At 48.3% G+C, this 23944-nt stretch overlaps 1 protein-coding gene across 2 annotated transcripts in view; it reads right to left on the bottom strand.

The window, feature by feature from the left end:
* Positions 1-1597: 1597 nt before the first annotated feature.
* The window catches only part of ST8SIA1 (ST8 alpha-N-acetyl-neuraminide alpha-2,8-sialyltransferase 1), a 125336-nt gene continuing 102989 nt past the window's right edge, over positions 1598-23944 (bottom strand). For both annotated transcript variants that reach the window (XM_063929394.1, XM_063929395.1), the window contains exon 5: positions 1598-3274. In XM_063929394.1, coding sequence (XP_063785464.1) covers positions 2785-3274 — 490 coding nt within the window. In that variant the 3' untranslated portion in view covers positions 1598-2784. The remainder of the gene's footprint in view (positions 3275-23944) is intronic.

The raw sequence follows: 23944 nt of genomic DNA, 5'->3' as shown, positions 1-23944 counted from the left end.
GGGGCAATGACTGGGTGTATGGAGGGGAAGGACGCAGGGGGCAATGACTGGGTGTATGGAGGGGAAGGACGCAGGGGCAATGACTGGGTGTATGGAGGGGAAGGACGCAGGGGCAATGACTGGGTGTATGAAGGGGAAGGAAGCAGGGGGCAATGACTGGGTGTATGGAGGGGAAGTACGCAGGGGGCAATGACTGGGTGTATGGAGGGGAAGGACGCAGGGGGTAATGACTGGGTGTATGGAGGGGAAGGACGCAGGGGGCAATGACTGGGTGTATGGAGGGGAAGGACGCAGGGGGCAATGACTGGGTGTATGAAGGGGAAGGACACAGGGGGCAATGACTGGGTGTATGGAGGGGAAGGACGCAGGGGCAATGACTGGGTGTATGGAGGGGAAGGACGCAGGGGCAATGACTGGGTGAATGGAGGGGAAGGACGCAGGGGGCAATGACTGGGTGTATGGAGGGGAAGGACGCAGGGGGCAATGACTGGGTGTATGGAGGGAAAGGACGCAGGGGGCAATGACTGGGTGTATGGAGGGGAAGGACGCAGGGGGCAATGACTGGGTGTATGGAGGGGAAGGACGCAGGGGCAATGACTGTTGTGTATGGAGGGGAAGGACGCAGGGGGCAATGACTGGCTGTATGAAGGGGAAGGACGCAGGGGGCAATGACTGGGTGTATGGAGGGGAAGGACGCAGGGGGCAATGACTGGGTGTATGAAGGGGAAGGACGCAGGGGCAATGACTGGGTGTATGGAGGGGAAAGACGCAGGGGCAATGACTGGGTGTATGAAGGGGAAGGACGCAGGGGGCAATGACTGGGTGTATGAAGGGGAAGGATGCAGGGGGCAATGACTGGGTGTATGAAGGGGAAGGATGCAGGGGGCAATGACTGGGTGTATGGAGGGGAAGGACGCAGGGGGCAATGACTGGGTGTATGGAGGGGAAGGACGCAGGGGGCAATGACTGGGTGTATGGAGGGGAAGGACGCAGGGGCAATGACTGGGTGTATGGAGGGGAAGGACGCAGGGGCAATGACTGGGTGTATGAAGGGGAAGGAAGCAGGGGCAATGACTGGGTGTATGGAGGGGAAGGACGCAGGGGGCAATGACTGGGTGTATGGAGGGAAAGGATGCAGGGGCAATGACTGGGTGTATGGAGGGGAAGGACGCAGGGGCAATGACTGGGTGTATGGAGGGAAAGGATGCAGGGGGCAATGACTGGGTGTATGGAGGGGAAGGATGCAGGGGGCAATGACTGGGTGTATGGAGGAGAAGGACGCAGGGGGCAATGACTGGGTGTATGGAGGGGAAGGACGCAGGGGGCAATGACTGGGTGTATGAAGGGGAAGGACGCAGGGGGCAATGACTGGGTGTATGGAGGGGAAGGACGCAGGGGGCAATGACTGGGTGTATGGAGGGAAAGGATGCAGGGGGCAATGACTGGGTGTATGGAGGTAAAGCTTAATACAGTATCTTTAGGACTATTTTCCTATTACAACATGCAGCTGACCTGCCACGGTCCTGGAGTCCCATCTGCGGGCTGCTTATTATGCCGCTCAGCCACAGGAAAAATCTACTTCTTCATTTACTCCAAGGAGACTGAATTTTTCTCTTTATTTACCATTCATAATGCAAAATTGACAGATAATTCACATTTTTAGTTTCACATTTCCAAAACATATTCCTTCCCCCAAAATATCCAGCGGAACAGCACTGCCGGAGTAACGCGTCTCTGCACCTTATATTCAAGCTGGATTACATTGTCATGCTGGGTAACACTTATATCTACAAGTCTCGTGCAGTTGTGTCTGTCAAGCGTCAATCTGCGTTTGGTTGGGCTATAAGGGTTTGGGAGGAGCCATCCGTCATCCTGATAGGAAGTGTTACAATGTATCAGTGCATTCTGAAACAGAGAGATACAGAACAATCATCCTATATACCTGTAATATAGGTGACAGAGCCGCAGTCACTCCGTACCCCATCAGTACAAGATACAGAATAATACTCGGGATTTACTATGCTCCATATGAGATTTTGCAACGCGACGTGAAACGCTCATGTGCAGCTTAGTAAATCTCCAAGTTCTATCCTTCAAGAAGAGAAATTGTATTTCCCTTAGCTTCCATTCACTGCCGGCATATACAAAACAACTGAGAACAAACATGCGCTGGACACAGATGCAGACGTGCGTAGTCCCAATTCATAGGAATCCAATTCTCAAACACAAAAACAGACATCAAATTTAGCAACAAAAAAAGGGAAGGGAAATCCCCCCCCCCCTCCCCCACACAAAATAAAAATACAGATGGGCTCATTGCATTCTCCCCTTTCCTGCTTGCGGAAAAGGCTCTAAACCGATCAGCTGGTTTTGTCTGACGCCTAATTACGGCAAATCAGTTTCAGTCCGTACGATAAATTAAAAAAAGCTGGTTTCGAACGTGACGTTCTTCTGTTTTAAAAAATACTACGGTTATTTCTAAACTACTCGGCAGCCAAAAAAATATTTTTTATTTTTTCTTTTTTAGAAAAAACAAACAAAAAAGTTCACCAAGATTGTTACATCGGCAAGTTGGAAGGAGAATCCGGAGATAGAGAGGGACAAAATTTTGGCACTTTCTTAAGACGCTGTCCTAAAGTGCAGTCAGTGTATCAGAAGTCTCCCTTTAAAAATGTCATCCAGTATCGATTATCGTTCAATGCAAAAGTCTTTTCCTTTCCCACAAAAAGTTGAACAAATGTTTTTTTTGTCAAATTTTGGGATTCCAAGAACAAAAATCCACAGTTAAGCCCCACCAGGATTCCGGCTGTTCGTGGCGCATTGTTCTAACTGTACTTTCAAAATCCCAGTTTTGTGAAGTAACCAGATCTGGAGGAACTCCTCGGGCATAGAGTGGATCCATCGCAATGGTGGCACATCATCATAGTAATGGTGGTTGATGGGCCTCCCTTGCAGGTCTATTTGGAATGGCCAAAAGCCGTAGACGGTGACTTCCTCACACAAGCTTAAGGCAGCACTGACCATAAAGAGACCGGTAGAGAGGCGCCTGGAATGCACACCCTTGTTCTTCCAGAATTTGCCGACGTTACGCAGGAAGTTGGGGTTGGCGAACAGCACGGTTTGGTTGGCGCTGAAGTCCGTCAGGGTATAGTAAGCGCGCAGGGATGGCTCCGTACCGTACTTGGTGGAGAACGCAGGCATGTAGACATAGCTTGACTTGTACACCTTCAGGCTTTCCACAAAGGCTTTCCTAGACCACAGTAAGTTTTGGAACCTAAAAAAAAAGTTAAAAAAGTCAGAATAAAAATCTTCCAGGAAGATCTATCGCAGAGGACCATGCAACACATTTGTACCTATTTGAAATTCAATTCTTTTTTTGAGGAAAATGGGGGGGATGGGCCCTAATATTCCATTTCTTTCCTGTAATGTTGACTTACAGAATTATTTATATTGAGTGACTGGTTTATTTTTAGGGTCTCTGCAGAGACAACGCTATTATTTTCTAATCATTTTCCAAGCAGGACGTGGGCGCCCCACGCAGAATGGTTTTCCCAGCCCACATTGTCCAAATATTTGTTTTCCACAAGAATATACAAGTAAATTGTTTAAAAATCATACAATGTGATTTCCAGATTCTGTCTCTCACAGTTGAAGTGCATGATGGAAATTACAGACCTCTCTCATCTTTTTAAGTGGGTCAACTTGCACAATTGGTGGCTGTCCAAATACTTTTTTGCCCCCCTGTATATCCAGTCCTTCCCCCAGATATCCTGCTCCCTCTGCTTTCAGCTTCAAGGACACCAGTGACCCATCAGTCACCCGCAGAGGCCTCCAGTCCATACATCCCACACACAGATGGTATATTAGCCGTACAATCATGCCTGTAGCAGAGTGGTCAGGCAAGGGGCCTGTGACCATAGCTTCTGAGGTTCTTCCTTATCACACTTCCTGCAGTATGTTCATATATCATGGTTGCAGTTCCCGTTATCTGCTACACTTCCTGTGATGTTAATCTCCCAAACATCACTAAACCATACAAACTTCTCTATACCAAAAATCACCGGGCGCTACTGTGGCCACTTACTGAGAACTCAGCTACAGACGGAGACACATTTGTTGGTGACCTTACAGCACATGGAAACAATGCTTCGTTCCTCCTGAGAAGTGATGAAAGTAAAAGCTAATGTATACCTGTATGACGTATACCTACATACCTGCATGTATATAGTCTACCTGCATGCCTTTGCTAATGAATACCTGCATGCTTTTGCTGATGTATACCTGAATGCCTTGGCTAATGTATACCTGAATGCCTTTGCTATATCATAGAAAAAAGCAAAGAACCTGTGAAAACAGATCAATTGTTGCTTATTCTGCAAAGAAATTCTAAAACGGCAATGACAATGGTGCCTCCGAGAAAAAGATAATAAATGATTGCATTATAGTTATATTACAAACTCTCTTGAATTAGCATCACAGATGTCTTCAATCTTTTAATCAGACAACCAACCTTTTGAAATGGAGAAAAGTAGTCACTCTGCTGTTTGGTATCATCGTGTGCACCACACTGCGCATGAAGGAGATAGCAGTCGTCAGAGATCAGAAAGATAAATTATAGACCAGCACATTAGAAGTAAAGGCTGTAAGACCATTTCCAAGCAGCCTGATGATCCCGTGACTACAGTTACAAATGTTAAGAAGAGTAAAGTCCATGGAACTGTCGTCAAACTCCCTGGAAGTGGCTGCAAGGGGAGAAATTGACCCCAGATGAAACAGAAGGATAGTGAGAATGGTAGAAAAGAACCAAAGAAAACGTCTAAAGAGATACAAGCTGAATTCTAAGGTTACGATATGTCCATGTGTGATATGCACACCAGTGCCTGCAGGAATGTACTGGTGTTTGAACTGTTATGCACACCAGTGCCTGCAGGAATGTACTGGTGTCTGAACAGAGAGGGATGCAAAACAAATGAACTCACAGACAGACTGGGAAATATGACATAACGTACACAGAAGGTGATAGGGTAACAAAACCAACACAGAGTGAACAGAGAAGCCCAGAGGCTAAGAAACTGGGTGTCTCCCTAGTATTAGAAATGCTCAGATGGAAAAAGCAAGATGTTGTGTTTTAATACGTAGAGAACCCGAAATGCTGTTGCTAAGGGCAACAGCAAAACCCTAAAGGGTTACCAACGGGTGTGGCAGTAAACTCCTTGGTCAGAGATGGAATAATAGACACAAGGAGAGTCTCCACAATCCTAATTCTCACTTGCAGGGCCCAGGTTCAGCTTACTGCCACTAAACTGACACATGGACGCCCTGCACAGTGAGAGAGGATTATGCAGGCAGGTCTGAAAGTACAGCCACAAACCTGCTGGGTTCACAGAATAGCAAAAGAACCTCAGCAGGCTAAACGACTGACTCCAGTCTTACTGCTAGGTCTGGATTGGCAGAGTGTAGTACCAAATCCCCAGGCCTATTTGCAGTAAGCAACAACAAATACAAAGCTACACAGTACTGGCTAACTTTCAGGAACTGACTAACCAACAAAGATTCAGCAGCATCTGCTTAACCTGAGAAGAGGCCTTATAAAGCAGGTGCTGTCCACGCCCCCCTCAGACCTCACAGACTGTGAGCACAAAAACCAGCACCGGATCCCCTGCCTGTAACCACTGCATAGCAAAAGACCCGAACCGGAGTATCAGCTGCGCTCAGGTTACTCCGCTAGCACTTGTCTCCCGGTTGCCATGACGACGTGGCAGCACAGGGCAGGAGACCCTAACAGTACCCCCCCTCTGACGAGGGGTCAAAGAACCCCTACCACCGGGTTTATCGGGGAACTGCGAGAAGAAAGAGCGTATCAGTCTGGGGGCATGAAGATCACAACTGCGCACCCACGACCGCTCCTCCGGGCCATACCCCTTCCAGTGCACCAAAAATGACAGCCGACCCCGAACCATCTTGGAGTCAAGAATCCTTTCAACAACAAACTCCCTCTGGCCACGTATCAGAAGAGGGGAAGGTCTTCCTCTGGAAGAAGGATTACTAATCGCCCGTTTTAAAAGGGAACAATGAAATGTTTTATTGATACCCAAAGAACGGGGCAGATCTAACTGAAATGCCACCGGATTGATAACCCTGGTGATCTTATAAGGGCCGATGAACCGGGGGCCTAACTTATGAGATGGCTGTCTCAACTTCAAATTCTTGGTAGACAACCAGACGAAGTCTCCTTATTTGAAGCTGCAGGGTCTTTTCCGCTTATCAAAAACCCTTTTGGTCACTAATGACACAGACACAAGGGCTTTCTTCACTTTCCTCCAAATACCTCTAAGGACCGAAACGACAGAGGAACCACCAGGCGTGGAGTCCAGGGAGTCAAAAGAATTGGCCTTAGGATGATGCCCATACACACAAAGGAAGGGAGAGATCCCTGTAGCAGAGTGAGCCGCGTTGTTATAGGCAAACTCCGCCATTGACAGATGAGCAACCCAGTCAGTCTGACACTTGGAGACATAACACCTGAGGAACTGCTCCAAGGACTGGTTCACCCTTTCAGTCTGCCCATTAGACTGCGGATGGTAGCCTGACGACAAGCTGACAGAAATCTGGAGATCGGAACAAAATGCCCTACAGAATTTGGCCACAAACTGGGATCCGCGGTCAGAGACCACATCAAGTGGCAACCCGTGGAGACGCACAACATGCAGCATAAATAATTCAGACAGGCGTCTGGCCGATGGCAGCCCAACCAGTGGAACGAAGTGCGCCATCTTCGAAAACCTGTCAACGACAACCCAGATGGCTGTCATCCCCGAGGATTTGGGCAAGTCCACAACAAAATCCATTGAAATGTGGGTCCATGGCTTAGATGGAATAGAGAGTGGATGTAATGGGCCAACAGGAACCCCTCTAGGAGTCTTATTTTGGGCACAGATGTCACATGCCCGAACCCACTGATCCACATCCTTAGCCACCGAGGGCCACTACACCGCCCTAGATAGCAACTCCCGAGTTCTGGCAATACCCGGGTGACCTGCCGACTTCTTGGCATGGAATTCCAGGAACACTCGCTGTCTTAACCTAGGAGGCACAAACAAAAGACCTACCGGAAGGTCTGGAGGAGCCTGCTCCTGTGCTCTAAGGACTAATGACAAGAGGTCCTGGGTAATGCCCACTTTAATACATGATGGGGACACAATGGGCAACGGCTCCTCGGTGGTCTCCTGGATTGGAGCAAAACTCCGCGAGAGCGCATCAGCCTTGATGTTTTTTGACCCAGGGCGATATGTTATCAAAAAATTAAAGCGAGCAAAAAACAAAGCCCATCGTGCCTGCCTGGCATTGAGACGCTTCGCTGACTCTAAATATGCCAAATTCTTATGGTCGGTGAGAATTGAGACCACAAACTTAGCCCCCTCAAGCCAGTGTCTCCACTCCTCGAGTGCATCCTTAATAGCCAACAATTCCCGGTTACCCACGTCATAATTCATCTCGGCAGGCGAAAATTTACGGGAAAAGTAAGCACAGGGATGAAGGCGATTATCAGACACTCCCATCTGAGAGAGCACTGCCCCAATACCCATCTCAGAGGCATCCACCTCCACCACAAAAGGACGCTCTGGATCTGGGTGTCGCAGCACCTTGGCCGAGACAAATGCCCTTTTGAGACGGGCAAAAGCCGCTTTGGCCTCACGAGACCAGTGAGCAACATCCGCCCCTTTCTTAGTGAGTGCCACCAAGGGCGCCACTATAGACGAAAATCCAGCGATAAATCGTCTATAAAAATTTGCAAAGCCCAGGAAACGCTGAAGCGCCTTCAAACTAGTGGGCTGCACCCAATCCAGGACTGCCTGTACCTTGGAACCCTCCATTTGGAAACCTTGTGGGGAGATAATATATCCTAGAAATGCGATTTGCTAAACTTCAAATTCGCACTTCTCCAGCTTCGCCCCAAGCCGGTGGTCTCTGAGTTTCTGGAGGACTAAGCGTACATGCTTCCGATGTTCCTCCAGGGAATGGGAGAAGATTAGGATGTCATCTAAGTATACAACTAAGAATCTATCCAAATATTCCCTGAGCACATCGTTCATGAAATCCTGGAAGACTGCCGGGGCATTACAGAGCCCAAAAGGCATCACCAAATATTCATAATGCCCTGAGTGGGTATTAAAGGCAGTCTTCCATTCATCCCCCTCTCTTATTCGGATTAGATTGTACGCACCGCGTAGGTCAATCTTAGAAAAAATGGTGGCAGTACGAAGCTGGTCAAACAAGACCGAAATGAGAGGCAGTGGGTATGAGTTTTTAATCGTGATACGGTTCAATTCCCTGAAGTCGATGCAGGGTCGCAATGAACCGTCCTTTTTACCCACGAAGAAGAACCCCGACCCAACTGGAGACTGTGAAGGTCTGATAAATCCTTTAGCCAAGTTCTCCTGAATGTACTCTGCCATAGCCTGAGTCTCAGGACGTGACAGGGAGTACAACCTGCTCTTGGGAAGCTTAGCATTCGGCAACAAATTAATGGCACAGTCATAGGGGCGATGGGGAGGTAGTACCTCTGCAACTTTTTTGGAGAACACGTCCGCAAAATCTGCATAACACCCTGGCAATCCTGGCAAACTTAGCTGCGAGAGCCTGACTGGAAGGCTCAAGCAACTCCTGAAACAATCAGTACCCCAACTAAGAATCTCCCCAGAGACCCAGTCAAATTGAGGATTGTGGGCCCTTAACCAGGGTAACCCCAACACCAATGGGGCAAAAGTACAGACAGTCACATAAAAGGACAATTTTTCAGAGTGTGTGGCTCCAATAAACAAAGAAATCTGGCTAGTGCAAGAGGTAATTTTACCCTGGGATAATGGTTCCCCGTTTAACCCACAAATCTCAATTTCCGACGCCAAGGGTACTAAGGAAACAGAGTGTTTCAGGGCGAACTGGCGGTCCATAAAAACCCCGTCGGCCCCACTGTCCACAAAGGCCTCAGTCTTGACAGTTTGACCGAGGATCTTCAAGGTCACCGGAATGATAAAAGTCTTCTTGGGAAATTCTGACTTCTGGCCTGACAGGATATTTCCCATCACCCTCAGGCCCTGAAGTTTTCCGGCTTTTCTGGGCATGATACTACCACATGACCCTTATTCCCACAGTACAAACACAACCCCTGCTGTCTCCTCCGCGTCTTCTCACGCGAGGAGAGGCGGGTAGCCCCAATCTGCATAGGCTCCTCGGAAAATTCCTCAGAGTCTGAGGTTCCCTTGGGAAAGAAGGAAACCTCGGTCTCCCTTTCAAGCCTACGCTCTCTCAGCCGTCTATCCACCCGGATGGATAACTACATGAGCTGATCCAAGCTATCAGGCAAGGGATATTGTACCAGTTGGTCTTTTATCTGGTTAGAAAGACCTCTTCGGTACTGGTGTCTCAGGGCTGGGTCATTCCACTGGGTATCATGGGCCAACCTCCGAAACTCCGTACAGTAAACCTCAACTGGCCTTCGCCCTTGCTTAAGGATCGAAATCTGAGCCTCGGCTGAGGCCGTCTTGTCAGGGTCATCATACAACATGCCCAGTGCCGTAAAAAAAGCATCAACACTTTTAAGAGACGGACAGTCAGGCTGCAACCCATATGCCCAGACCTGTGGGTCTCCTTGTAGCAAGGAAATCACTATACCCACCCGCTGAATCTCTGACCCAGAAGACTGAGGCCTAAGCAAGCTGGAAATATAACTTGCAGCTCTCCTTGAAACAAAAGAACTGCGAGCGATCTCCAGAAAAACGATCCGGAAGATTTACTTTCGGCTCCTTAACCCCTGAAGGTGCTGCTGCTGCGGGAGCTCCGCCAGCGGCTTGGGAGGTGTGCATTTTAATGGACAAATCATTAAATTGACGAGTCAGGACCTGCACCTGATCGACCACCTGTTGCAACGTATTTTGAGGGGTATGCTCCATATTCCCATAAAATTTCAACAGGAGTATTGGGCTGCTGAATATGTTATGCACACCAGTGCGTGCAGGAATGTACTGGTGTTTGAACTGTTATGCACACCAGTGCCTGCAGGAATGTACTGGTGTCTGAACAGAGAGGGATGCAAAACAAATGAACTCACAGACAGACTGGGAAATATGACATAACGTACACAGAAGGTGATAGGGTAACAAAACCAACACAGAGTGAACAGAGAAGCCCAGAGGCTAAGAAACTGGGTGTCTCCCTAGTATTAGAAATGCTCAGATGGAAAAAGCAAGATGTTGTGTTTTAATACGTAGAGAACCCGAAATGCTGTTGCTAAGGGCAACAGCAAAACCCTAAAGGGTTACCAACGGGTGTGGCAGTAAACTCCTTGGTCAGAGATGGAATAATAGACACAAGGAGAGTCTCCACAATCCTAATTCTCACTTGCAGGGCCCAGGTTCAGCTTACTGCCACTAAACTGACACATGGACGCCCTGCACAGTGAGAGAGGATTATGCAGGCAGGTCTGAAAGTACAGCCACAAACCTGCTGGGTTCACAGAATAGCAAAAGAACCTCAGCAGGCTAAATGACTGACTCCAGTCTTACTGCTAGGTCTGGATTGGCAGAGTGTAGTACCAAATCCCCAGGCCTATTTGCAGTAAGCAACAACAAATACAAAGCTACACAGTACTGGCTAACTTTCAGGAACTGACTAACCAACAAAGATTCAGCAGCATCTGCTTAACCTGAGAAGAGGCCTTATAAAGCAGGTGCTGTCCACGCCCCCCTCAGACCTCACAGACTGTGAGCACAAAAACCAGCACCGGATCCCCTGCCTGTAACCACTGCATAGCAAAAGACCCGAACCGGAGTATCAGCTGCGCTCAGGTTACTCCGCTAGCACTTGTCTCCCGGTTTCCATGACGACGTGGCAGCACAGGGCAGGAGACCCTAACAATGTGTGATCGCACCATCCGATGAGTGAGTGGCCTTCATGGGAGAAAACTAAGGCGGACTCCAAACTGGAATTAGCTAAAATGCAGCTAGACACAACGCCTCCGGGAGAATGTCCTCTGTAAGTAAGCACAGGGATGAAGGCGATTATCAGACACTCCCATCTGAGAGAGCACTGCCCCAATACCCATCTCAGAGGCATCCACCTCCACCACAAAAGGACGCTCTGGATCTGGGTGTCGCAGCACCTTGGCCGAGACAAATGCCCTTTTGAGACGGGCAAAAGCCGCTTTGGCCTCACGAGACCAGTGAGCAACATCCGCCCCTTTCTTAGTGAGTGCCACCAAGGGCGCCACTATAGACGAAAATCCAGCGATAAATCGTCTATAAAAATTTGCAAAGCCCAGGAAACGCTGAAGCGCCTTCAAACTAGTGGGCTGCACCCAATCCAGGACTGCCTGTACCTTGGAACCCTCCATTTGGAAACCTTGTGGGGAGATAATATATCCTAGAAATGCGATTTGCTAAACTTCAAATTCGCACTTCTCCAGCTTCGCCCCAAGCCGGTGGTCTCTGAGTTTCTGGAGGACTAAGCGTACATGCTTCCGATGTTCCTCCAGGGAATGGGAGAAGATTAGGATGTCATCTAAGTATACAACTAAGAATCTATCCAAATATTCCCTGAGCACATCGTTCATGAAATCCTGGAAGACTGCCGGGGCATTACAGAGCCCAAAAGGCATCACCAAATATTCATAATGCCCTGAGTGGGTATTAAAGGCAGTCTTCCATTCATCCCCCTCTCTTATTCGGATTAGATTGTACGCACCGCGTAGGTCAATCTTAGAAAAAATGGTGGCAGTACGAAGCTGGTCAAACAAGACCGAAATGAGAGGCAGTGGGTATGAGTTTTTAATCGTGATACGGTTCAATTCCCTGAAGTCGATGCAGGGTCGCAATGAACCGTCCTTTTTACCCACGAAGAAGAACCCCGACCCAACTGGAGACTGTGAAGGTCTGATAAATCCTTTAGCCAAGTTCTCCTGAATGTACTCTGCCATAGCCTGAGTCTCAGGACGTGACAGGGAGTACAACCTGCTCTTGGGAAGCTTAGCATTCGGCAACAAATTAATGGCACAGTCATAGGGGCGATGGGGAGGTAGTACCTCTGCAACTTTTTTGGAGAACACGTCCGCAAAATCTGCATAACACCCTGGCAATCCTGGCAAACTTAGCTGCGAGAGCCTGACTGGAAGGCTCAAGCAACTCCTGAAACAATCAGTACCCCAACTAAGAATCTCCCCAGAGACCCAGTCAAATTGAGGATTGTGGGCCCTTAACCAGGGTAACCCCAACACCAATGGGGCAAAAGTACAGACAGTCACATAAAAGGACAATTTTTCAGAGTGTGTGGCTCCAATAAACAAAGAAATCTGGCTAGTGCAAGAGGTAATTTTACCCTGGGATAATGGTTCCCCGTTTAACCCACAAATCTCAATTTCCGACGCCAAGGGTACTAAGGAAACAGAGTGTTTCAGGGCGAACTGGCGGTCCATAAAAACCCCGTCGGCCCCACTGTCCACAAAGGCCTCAGTCTTGACAGTTTGACCGAGGATCTTCAAGGTCACCGGAATGATAAAAGTCTTCTTGGGAAATTCTGACTTCTGGCCTGACAGGATATTTCCCATCACCCTCAGGCCCTGAAGTTTTCCGGCTTTTCTGGGCATGATACTACCACATGACCCTTATTCCCACAGTACAAACACAACCCCTGCTGTCTCCTCCGCGTCTTCTCACGCGAGGAGAGGCGGGTAGCCCCAATCTGCATAGGCTCCTCGGAAAATTCCTCAGAGTCTGAGGTTCCCTTGGGAAAGAAGGAAACCTCGGTCTCCCTTTCAAGCCTACGCTCTCTCAGCCGTCTATCCACCCGGATGGATAACTACATGAGCTGATCCAAGCTATCAGGCAAGGGATATTGTACCAGTTGGTCTTTTATCTGGTTAGAAAGACCTCTTCGGTACTGGTGTCTCAGGGCTGGGTCATTCCACTGGGTATCATGGGCCAACCTCCGAAACTCCGTACAGTAAACCTCAACTGGCCTTCGCCCTTGCTTAAGGATCGAAATCTGAGCCTCGGCTGAGGCCGTCTTGTCAGGGTCATCATACAACATGCCCAGTGCCGTAAAAAAAGCATCAACACTTTTAAGAGACGGACAGTCAGGCTGCAACCCATATGCCCAGACCTGTGGGTCTCCTTGTAGCAAGGAAATCACTATACCCACCCGCTGAATCTCTGACCCAGAAGACTGAGGCCTAAGCAAGCTGGAAATATAACTTGCAGCTCTCCTTGAAACAAAAGAACTGCGAGCGATCTCCAGAAAAACGATCCGGAAGATTTACTTTCGGCTCCTTAACCCCTGAAGGTGCTGCTGCTGCGGGAGCTCCGCCAGCGGCTTGGGAGGTGTGCATTTTAATGGACAAATCATTAAATTGACGAGTCAGGACCTGCACCTGATCGACCACCTGTTGCAACGTATTTTGAGGGGTATGCTCCATATTCCCATAAAATTTCAACAGGAGTATTGGGCTGCTGAATATGTTATGCACACCAGTGCGTGCAGGAATGTACTGGTGTTTGAACTGTTATGCACACCAGTGCCTGCAGGAATGTACTGGTGTCTGAACAGAGAGGGATGCAAAACAAATGAACTCACAGACAGACTGGGAAATATGACATAACGTACACAGAAGGTGATAGGGTAACAAAACCAACACAGAGTGAACAGAGAAGCCCAGAGGCTAAGAAACTGGGTGTCTCCCTAGTATTAGAAATGCTCAGATGGAAAAAGCAAGATGTTGTGTTTTAATACGTAGAGAACCCGAAATGCTGTTGCTAAGGGCAACAGCAAAACCCTAAAGGGTTACCAACGGGTGTGGCAGTAAACTCCTTGGTCAGAGATGGAATAATAGACACAAGGAGAGTCTCCACAATCCTAATTCTCACTTGCAGGGCCCAGGTTCAGCTTACTGCCACTAAACTGACACATGGACGCCCTGCACAGTGAGAGAGGATTATGCAGGCAGGTCTGAAAGTACAGCCACAAACCTGCTGGGTTCACAGAATAGCAAAAGAACCTCAGCAGGCTAAATGACTGACTCCAGTCTTACTGCTAGGTCTGGATTGGCAGAGTGTAGTACCAAATCCCCAGGCCTATTTGCAGTAAGCAACAACAAATACAAAGCTACACAGTACTGGCTAACTTTCAGGAACTGACTAACCAACAAAGATTCAGCAGCATCTGCTTAACCTGAGAAGAGGCCTTATAAAGCAGGTGCTGTCCACGCCCCCCTCAGACCTCACAGACTGTGAGCACAAAAACCAGCACCGGATCCCCTGCCTGTAACCACTGCATAGCAAAAGACCCGAACCGGAGTATCAGCTGCGCTCAGGTTACTCCGCTAGCACTTGTCTCCCGGTTTCCATGACGACGTGGCAGCACAGGGCAGGAGACCCTAACAATGTGTGATCGCACCATCCGATGAGTGAGTGGCCTTCATGGGAGAAAACTAAGGCGGACTCCAAACTGGAATTAGCTAAAATGCAGCTAGACACAACGCCTCCGGGAGAATGTCCTCTGGACAGATAAGTCACAACTAGCAACTCGCATCGGCTCTATGGTTCACACATGAGAGAATGAAGATGTAAAAGAAAAAGACCCCAGACCTGCTGTGACACATGAAGGAGGCTGGGGTAAGTTTTGGGTTCTGCGTCTGGCACGGGGTGCCATAAACCTGTGCTTGGCACAATGAATTATCAGGACTATCACTGCATTCTGAAGCGATACACACTGCCCAGTGTCTGACAGCTCATCCACAGGTCCTGGGTCCTCTAACAGGATGATGCCCCAAAGCACACAGCTACAAGCACCCATGGATGGACCAGAGCAGAACATTAGATTGTCCTGAAGTGGCCCCTAGGAGCCCTGATCTGAACCTATGGAATACCTATGGAAAGAGCTGAGACATGCAGCCTGGAGAAGGCACCATCACACCTGAGACAGCTGGGGCAGTGTGCTCAGAGAGAGTGACCCACACTACCTGCCTACAGGTCTCACTGAGAGCTACAGACATCGCTGAGTGCAGTGACTGGCTCCATAGGATGTACAGCAGAATATTAAGCCTCGGGTCCCAGCGTCTGTGTCCAGGTCATGTTCCATTGTTTCATTGTTTAAATATTCTGTTGAATCAAAAAATCTAATTCAGCGTCTGATTCCCATTACATAGAGAACAAGCAACGCTGGACACCAATCACTTCTGTCACTTTCAAGTTATTTCAAGGGAAAACATGGGTACTTCATTTTTTCACGGAAGTTACCAACAAATGTGTCCACACTTTATCTGCTGGGTCCTATACTGATAACGCAGTCTCCGATTTACAGGCAGTGAGAACTAAGGTCGCTGGGACCTGCAGTATACTGATAACGGAGTCTCTGATTTACAGGCAGTGAGAACTAAGGTCGCTGGGACCTACAGTATACTGATAACGGAGTCTCTGATTTACAGGCAGTGAGAACTAGGAGTCGCTGGGACCTACAGTATACTGATAACGCAGTCTCCGATTTACAGGCAGTGGGAACTAAGGTCGCTGGGACCTATAGTATACTGATAACGCAGTCTACGATTTACAGGCAGTGAGAACTAAGGTCGCTGGGACCTACAGTATACTGATAACGCAGTCTCCGATTTACAGGCAGTGAGAAATAAGGTCGCTGGGACCTACAGTATACTGATAACGCAGTCTCCGATTTACAGGCAGTGGGAACTAAGGTCGCTGGGACCTACAGTATACTGATAACGCAGTCTACGATTTACAGGCAGTGAGAACTAAGGTCGCTGGGACCTACAGTATACTGATAACGCAGTCTCCGATTTACAGGCAGTGAGAAATAAGGTCGCTGGGACCTACAGTATACTGATAATGGAGTCTCCGATTTACAGGCAGTGAGAAATAAGGTCGCTGGGACCTACAGTATACTGATAATGGAGTCTCTGATTTACCGGCAGTGAGAACTAAGGTCGCTGGGACCTACAGTATACTGATAATGGAGTCTCTGATTTACAGGCAGTGAGAACTAGGAGTCGCTGGGACCTACAGTATACTGATAATGGAGTCTCCGATTTACAGGCAGTGAGAAATAAGGTCGCTGGGACCTACAGTATACTGATAACGCAGTCTCCGATTTACAGGCAGTGAGAACTAGGAGTCGATGGGACCTACAGTATACTGATAACGGAGTCTCCGACTTATAGGCAGTGAGAACTAAGGTCGCTGGGACCTACAGTATACCGATAACGCAGTCTCCAATTTACAGGCAGTGAGGACTAGGAGTCGCCGGGACCTACAGTATACTGATAACGGAGTCTCCGATTTACAGGCAGTGAGAACTAGGAGTCGCTGGGACCTACAGTATACTGATAACGGAGTCTCCGATTTACAGGCAGTGAGAACTAGGAGTCGCTGGGACCTACAGTATACTGATAACGGAGTCTCTGATTTACAGGCAGTGAAAACTAAGAGTCGCTGGGACCTACAGTATACTGATAACGGAGTCTCTGATTTACAGGCAGTGAGAACTAAGGTCGCTGGGACCTACAGTATACTGATAACGGAGTCTCCGATTTACAGGCAGTGAGAACTAGGAGTCGCTGGGACCTACAGTATACCGATAACGCAGTCTCCGATTTACAGGCAGTGAGAACTAGGAGTCGCTGGGACCTACAGTATACTGATAACGGAGTCTCCGATTTACAGGCAGTGAGAACTAGGAGTCGCTGGGACCTACAGTATACTGATAACGGAGTCTCCGATTTACAGGCAGTGAGAACTAAGGTCGCTGGGACCTACAGTATACCGATAACGCAGTCTCCGATTTACAGGCAGTGAGAACTAAGGTCGCTGGGACCTACAGTATACTGATAACGGAGTCTCTGATTTACAGGCAGTGAGAACTAAGGTCGCTGGGACCTACAGTATACTGATAACGGAGTCTCTGATTTACAGGCAGTGAGAACTAAGGTCGCTGGGACCTACAGTATACTGATAACGGAATCTCCGATTTACAGGCAGTGAGAACTAAGGTCGCTGGGACCTACAGTATACTGATAACGCAGTCTCTGATTTACAGGCAGTGAGAACTAAGGTCGCTGGGACCTACAGTATACCGATAACACAGTCTCCGATTTACAGGCAGTAAGAACTAAGGTCGCTGGGACCTACAGTAAACTGATAACACAGTCTCCGATTTACAGGCAGTGAGAACTAAGGTCGCTGGGACCTACAGTATACTCATAACGCAGTCTCCGATTTACAGGCAGTGAGAACTAGGAGTCGCTGGGACCTACAGTATACTGATAACGGAGTCTCCGATTTACAGGCAGTGAGAACTAGGAGTCGCTGGGACCTACAGTATACTGATAACGGAGTCTCTGATTTACAGGCAGTGAGAACTAGGAGTCGCTGGGACCTTCAGTATACTGATAACGGAGTCTTCGATTTACAGGCAGTGAGAACTAGGAGTCGCTGGGACCTACAGTATACTGATAACGGAGTCTCTGATTTACAGGCAGTGAGAACTAAGGTCGCTGGGACCTACAATATACTGATAACGGAGTCTCCGATTTACAGGCAGTGAGAACTAGGAGTCGCTGGGACCTACAGTATACTGATAACGCAGTCTCTGATTTACAGGCAGTGAGAACTAGGAGTCGCTGGGACCTACAGTATAGTGATAACGGAGTCTCTGATTTACAGGCAGTGAGAACTAAGGTCGCTGGGACCTACAGTATACTCATAACGCAGTCTCCGATTTACAAGCAGTGAGTACTAGGAGTCGCTGGGACCTACAGTATACTGATAACGGAGTCTCCGATTTACAGGCAGTGAGAACTAGAGGTCGCTGGGACCTACAGTATACTGATAACGGAGTCTCTGATTTACAGGCAGTGAGAACTAGGAGTCGCTGGGACCTACAGTATACTGATAACGGAGTCTCTGATTTACAGGCAGTGAGAACTAGGAGTCGATGGGACCTACAGTATACTGATAACAGAGTGTCTGATTTACAGGCAGTGAGAACTACGAGTCGCTGGGACCTACAGTATACTGATAACGCAGTCTCCGATTTACAGGCAGTGAGAACTAGGAGTCGCTGGGACCTACAGTATACTGATAACGGAGTCTCTGATTTACAGGCAGTGAGAACTAAGGTCGCTGGGACCTACAGTATACTGATAACGGAGTCTCCGATTTACAGGCAGTGAGAACTAGGAGTCGCTGGGACCTACAATATACTGATAACGGAATCTCTGATTTACAGGCAGTGAGAACTAGGAGTCGCTGGGACCTACAGTATACTGATAACGGAGTCTCTGATTTACAGGCAGTGAGAACTAGGAGTCGCTGGGACCTACAGTATACTGATAACGGAGTCTCCGATTTACAGGCAGTGAGAACTAGGAGTCGCTGGGACCTACAGTATACTGATAACGGAGTCTCTGATTTACAGGCAGTGAGAACTAAGGTCGCTGGGACCTACAATATACTGATAACGGAGTCTCCGATTTACAGGCAGTGAGAACTAGGAGTCGCTGGGACCTACAGTATACTGATAACGCAGTCTCTGATTTACAGGCAGTGAGAACTAGGAGTCGCTGGGACCTACAGTATAGTGATAACGGAGTCTCTGATTTACAGGCAGTGAGAACTAAGGTCGCTGGGACCTACAGTATACCGATAACGCAGTCTCCGATTTACAGGCAGTGAGAACTAAGGTCGCTGGGAACTACAGTAAACTGATAACGCAGTCTCCGATTTACAGGCAGTGAGAACTAAGGTCGCTGGGACCTACAGTATACTCATAACGCAGTCTCCGATTTACAGGCAGTGAGAACTAGGAGTCGCTGGGACCTACAGTATACTGATAACGGAGTCTCCGATTTACAGGCAGTGAGAACTAGGAGTCGCTGGGACCTACAGTATACTGATAACGGAGTCTCTGATTTACAGGAAGTGAGAACTAGGAGTCGCTGGGACCTACAGTATACTGATAACGGAGTCTCTGATTTACAGGCAGTGAGAACTAGGAGTCGCTGGGACCTACAGTATACTGATAACGGAGTCTCTGATTTACAGGCAGTGAGAACTAGGAGTCGCTGGGACCTACAGTATACTGATAACGGAGTCTTTGATTTACAGGCAGTGAGAACTAGGAGTCGCTGGGACCTACAGTATACTGATAACGGAGTCTCTGATTTACAGGCAGTGAGAACTAGGAGTCGCTGGGACCTACAGTATACTGATAATGGAGTCTCTGATTTACAGGCAGTGAGAACTAGGAGTCGCTGGGACCTACAGTATACTGATAACGGAGTCTCTGATTTACAGGCAGTGAGAACTAGGAGTCGCTGGGACCTACAGTATACTGATAACGGAGTCTCCGATTTACAGGCAGTGAGAACTAGGAGTCGCTGGGACCTACAGTATACTGATAACGGAGTCTCTGATTTACAGGCAGTGAGAACTAAGGTCGCTGGGACCTACAATATACTGATAACGGAGTCTCCGATTTACAGGCAGTGAGAACTAGGAGTCGCTGGGACCTACAGTATACTGATAACGCAGTCTCTGATTTACAGGCTGTGAGAACTAGGAGTCGCTGGGACCTACAGTATAGTGATAACGGAGTCTCTGATTTACAGGCAGTGAGAACTAAGGTCGCTGGGACCTACAGTATACCGATAACGCAGTCTCCGATTTACAGGCAGTGAGAACTAAGGTCGCTGGGAACTACAGTAAACTGATAACGCAGTCTCCGATTTACAGGCAGTGAGAACTAAGGTCGCTGGGACCTACAGTATACTCATAACGCAGTCTCCGATTTACAGGCAGTGAGAACTAGGAGTCGCTGGGACCTACAGTATACTGATAACGGAGTCTCCGATTTACAGGCAGTGAGAACTAGGAGTCGCTGGGACCTACAGTATACTGATAACGGAGTCTCTGATTTACAGGAAGTGAGAACTAGGAGTCGCTGGGACCTACAGTATACTGATAACGGAGTCTCTGATTTACAGGCAGTGAGAACTAGGAGTCGCTGGGACCTACAGTATACTGATAACGGAGTCTCTGATTTACAGGCAGTGAGAACTAGGAGTCGCTGGGACCTACAGTATACTGATAACGGAGTCTTTGATTTACAGGCAGTGAGAACTAGGAGTCGCTGGGACCTACAGTATACTGATAACGGAGTCTCTGATTTACAGGCAGTGAGAACTAGGAGTCGCTGGGACCTACAGTATACTGATAATGGAGTCTCTGATTTACAGGCAGTGAGAACTAGGAGTCGCTGGGACCTACAGTATACTGATAACGGAGTCTCTGATTTACAGGCAGTGAGAACTAAGGTCGCTGGGACCTACAATATACTGATAACGGAGTCTCCGATTTACAGGCAGTGAGAACTAGGAGTCGCTGGGACCTACAGTATACTGATAACGGAGTCTCCCATTTACAGGCAGTGAGAACTAAGGTCGCTGGGACCTACAGTATACTGATAACGGAGTCTCTGATTTACAGGCAGTGAGAACTAAGGTCGCTGGGACCTACAGTATACTGATAACGGAGTCTCCGATTTACAGGCAGTGAGAACTAGGAGTCGCTGGGACCTACAGTATACCGATAACGCAGTCTCCGATTTACAGGCAGTGAGAACTAGGAGTCGCTGGGACCTACAGTATACTGATAACGGAGTCTCCGATTTACAGGCAGTGAGAACTAGGAGTCGCTGGGACCTACAGTATACTGATAACGGAGTCTCCGATTTACAGGCAGTGAGAACTAAGGTCGCTGGGACCTACAGTATACCGATAACGCAGTCTCCGATTTACAGGCAGTGAGAACTAAGGTCGCTGGGACCTACAGTATACTGATAACGGAGTCTCTGATTTACAGGCAGTGAGAACTAAGGTCGCTGGGACCTACAGTATACTGATAACGCAGTCTCTGATTTACAGGCAGTGAGAACTAGGAGTCGCTGGGACCTACAGTATACCGATAACGCAGTCTCCGATTTACAGGCAGTGAGAACTAGGAGTCGCTGGGACCTACAGTATACTGATAACGGAGTCTCCGATTTACAGGCAGTGAGAACTAGGAGTCGCTGGGACCTACAGTATACTGATAACGGAGTCTCCGATTTACAGGCAGTGAGAACTAAGGTCGCTGGGACCTACAGTATACCGATAACGCAGTCTCCGATTTACAGGCAGTGAGAACTAAGGTCGCTGGGACCTACAGTATACTGATAACGGAGTCTCTGATTTACAGGCAGTGAGAACTAAGGTCGCTGGGACCTACAGTATACTGATAACGCAGTCTCTGATTTACAGGCAGTGAGAACTAAGGTCGCTGGGACCTACAGTATACCGATAACACAGTCTCCGATTTACAGGCAGTGAGAACTAAGGTCGCTGGGACCTACAGTAAACTGATAACACAGTCTCCGATTTACAGGCAGTGAGAACTAAGGTCGCTGGGACCTACAGTATACTCATAACGCAGTCTCCGATTTACAGGCAGTGAGAACTAGGAGTCGCTGGGACCTACAGTATACTGATAACGGAGTCTCCGATTTACAGGCAGTGAGAACTAGGAGTCGCTGGGACCTACAGTATACTGATAACGGAGTCTCTGATTTACAGGCAGTGAGAACTAGGAGTCGCTGGGACCTACAGTATACTGATAACGGAGTCTTCGATTTACAGGCAGTGAGAACTAGGAGTCGCTGGGACCTACAGTATACTGATAACGGAGTCTCTGATTTACAGGCAGTGAGAACTAAGGTCGCTGGGACCTACAATATACTGATAACGGAGTCTCCGATTTACAGGCAGTGAGAACTAGGAGTCGCTGGGACCTACAGTATACTGATAACGCAGTCTCTGATTTACAGGCAGTGAGAACTAGGAGTCGCTGGGACCTACAGTATAGTGATAACGGAGTCTCTGATTTACAGGCAGTGAGAACTAAGGTCGCTGGGACCTACAGTATACTCATAACGCAGTCTCCGATTTACAAGCAGTGAGAACTAGGAGTCGCTGGGACCTACAGAATACTGATAACGGAGTCTCCGATTTACAGGCAGTGAGAACTAGAGGTCGCTGGGACCTACAGTATACTGATAACGGAGTCTCTGATTTACAGGCAGTGAGAACTAGGAGTCGCTGGGACCTACAGTATACTGATAACGGAGTCTCTGATTTACAGGCAGTGAGAACTAGGAGTCGCTGGGACCTACAGTATACTGATAACGCAGTCTCCGATTTACAGGCAGTGAGACCTAGGAGTCGCTGGGACCTACAGTATACTGATAACGGAGTCTCTGATTTACAGGCAGTGAGAACTAAGGTCGCTGGGACCTACAGTATACTGATAACGGAGTCTCCGATTTACAGGCAGTGAGAACTAGGAGTCGCTGGGACCTACAATATACTGATAACGGAGTCTCTGATTTACAGGCAGTGAGAACTAGGAGTCGCTGGGACCTACAGTATACTGATAACGGAGTCTCTGATTTACAGGCAGTGAGAACTAGGAGTCGCTGGGACCTACAGTATACTGATATCGGAGTCTCCGATTTACAGGCAGTGAGAACTAGGAGTCGCTGGGACCTACAGTATACTGATAACGGAGTCTCTGATTTACAGGCAGTGAGAACTAAGGTCGCTGGGACCTACAATATACTGATAACGGAGTCTCCGATTTACAGGCAGTGAGAACTAGGAGTCGCTGGGACCTACAGTATACTGATAACGCAGTCTCTGATTTACAGGCAGTGAGAACTAGGAGTCGCTGGGACCTACAGTATAGTGATAACGGAGTCTCTGATTTACAGGCAGTGAGAACTAAGGTCGCTGGGACCTACAGTATACCGATAACGCAGTCTCCGATTTACAGGCAGTGAGAACTAAGGTCGCTGGGAACTACAGTAAACTGATAACGCAGTCTCCGATTTACAGGCAGTGAGAACTAAGGTCGCTGGGACCTACAGTATACTCATAACGCAGTCTCCGATTTACAGGCAGTGAGAACTAGGAGTCGCTGGGACCTACAGTATACTGATAACGGAGTCTCCGATTTACAGGCAGTGAGAACTAGGAGTCGCTGGGACCTACAGTATACTGATAACGGAGTCTCTGATTTACAGGAAGTGAGAACTAGGAGTCGCTGGGACCTACAGTATACTGATAACGGAGTCTCTGATTTACAGGCAGTGAGAACTAGGAGTCGCTGGGACCTACAGTATACTGATAACGGAGTCTCTGATTTACAGGCAGTGAGAACTAGGAGTCGCTGGGACCTACAGTATACTGATAACGGAGTCTTTGATTTACAGGCAGTGAGAACTAGGAGTCTCTGGGACCTACAGTATACTGATAACGGAGTCTCTGATTTACAGGCAGTGAGAACTAGGAGTCGCTGGGACCTACAGTATACTGATAATGGAGTCTCTGATTTACAGGCAGTGAGAACTAGGAGTCGCTGGGACCTACAGTATACTGATAACGGAGTCTCTGATTTACAGGCAGTGAGAACTAAGGTCGCTGGGACCTACAATATACTGATAACGGAGTCTCCGATTTACAGGCAGTGAGAACTAGGAGTCGCTGGGACCTACAGTATACTGATAACGGAGTCTCCCATTTACAGGCAGTGAGAACTAAGGTCGCTGGGACCTACAGTATACTGATAACGGAGTCTCCCATTTACAGGCAGTGAGAACTAGGAGTCGCTGGGACCTACAGTATACTGATAACGCAGTCTCCGATTTACAGGCAGTGAGAACTAAGGTCGCTGCGACCTACAGTATACTGATAACGGAGTCTCTGATTTACAGGCAGTGAGAACTAGGAGTCGCTGGGACCTACAGTATACTGATAATGGAGTCTCTGATTTACAGGCACTGAGAACTAGGAGTC

The sequence above is a fragment of the Pseudophryne corroboree genome, chromosome 6 (assembly GCF_028390025.1).
Source record: "Pseudophryne corroboree isolate aPseCor3 chromosome 6, aPseCor3.hap2, whole genome shotgun sequence".
NCBI classification, from domain to species: Eukaryota; Metazoa; Chordata; class Amphibia; order Anura; family Myobatrachidae; genus Pseudophryne; species Pseudophryne corroboree.
The sequence above is the reverse complement of the archived record's forward strand: the minus strand, read 5'-3'. Positions and strand labels throughout refer to the sequence as shown.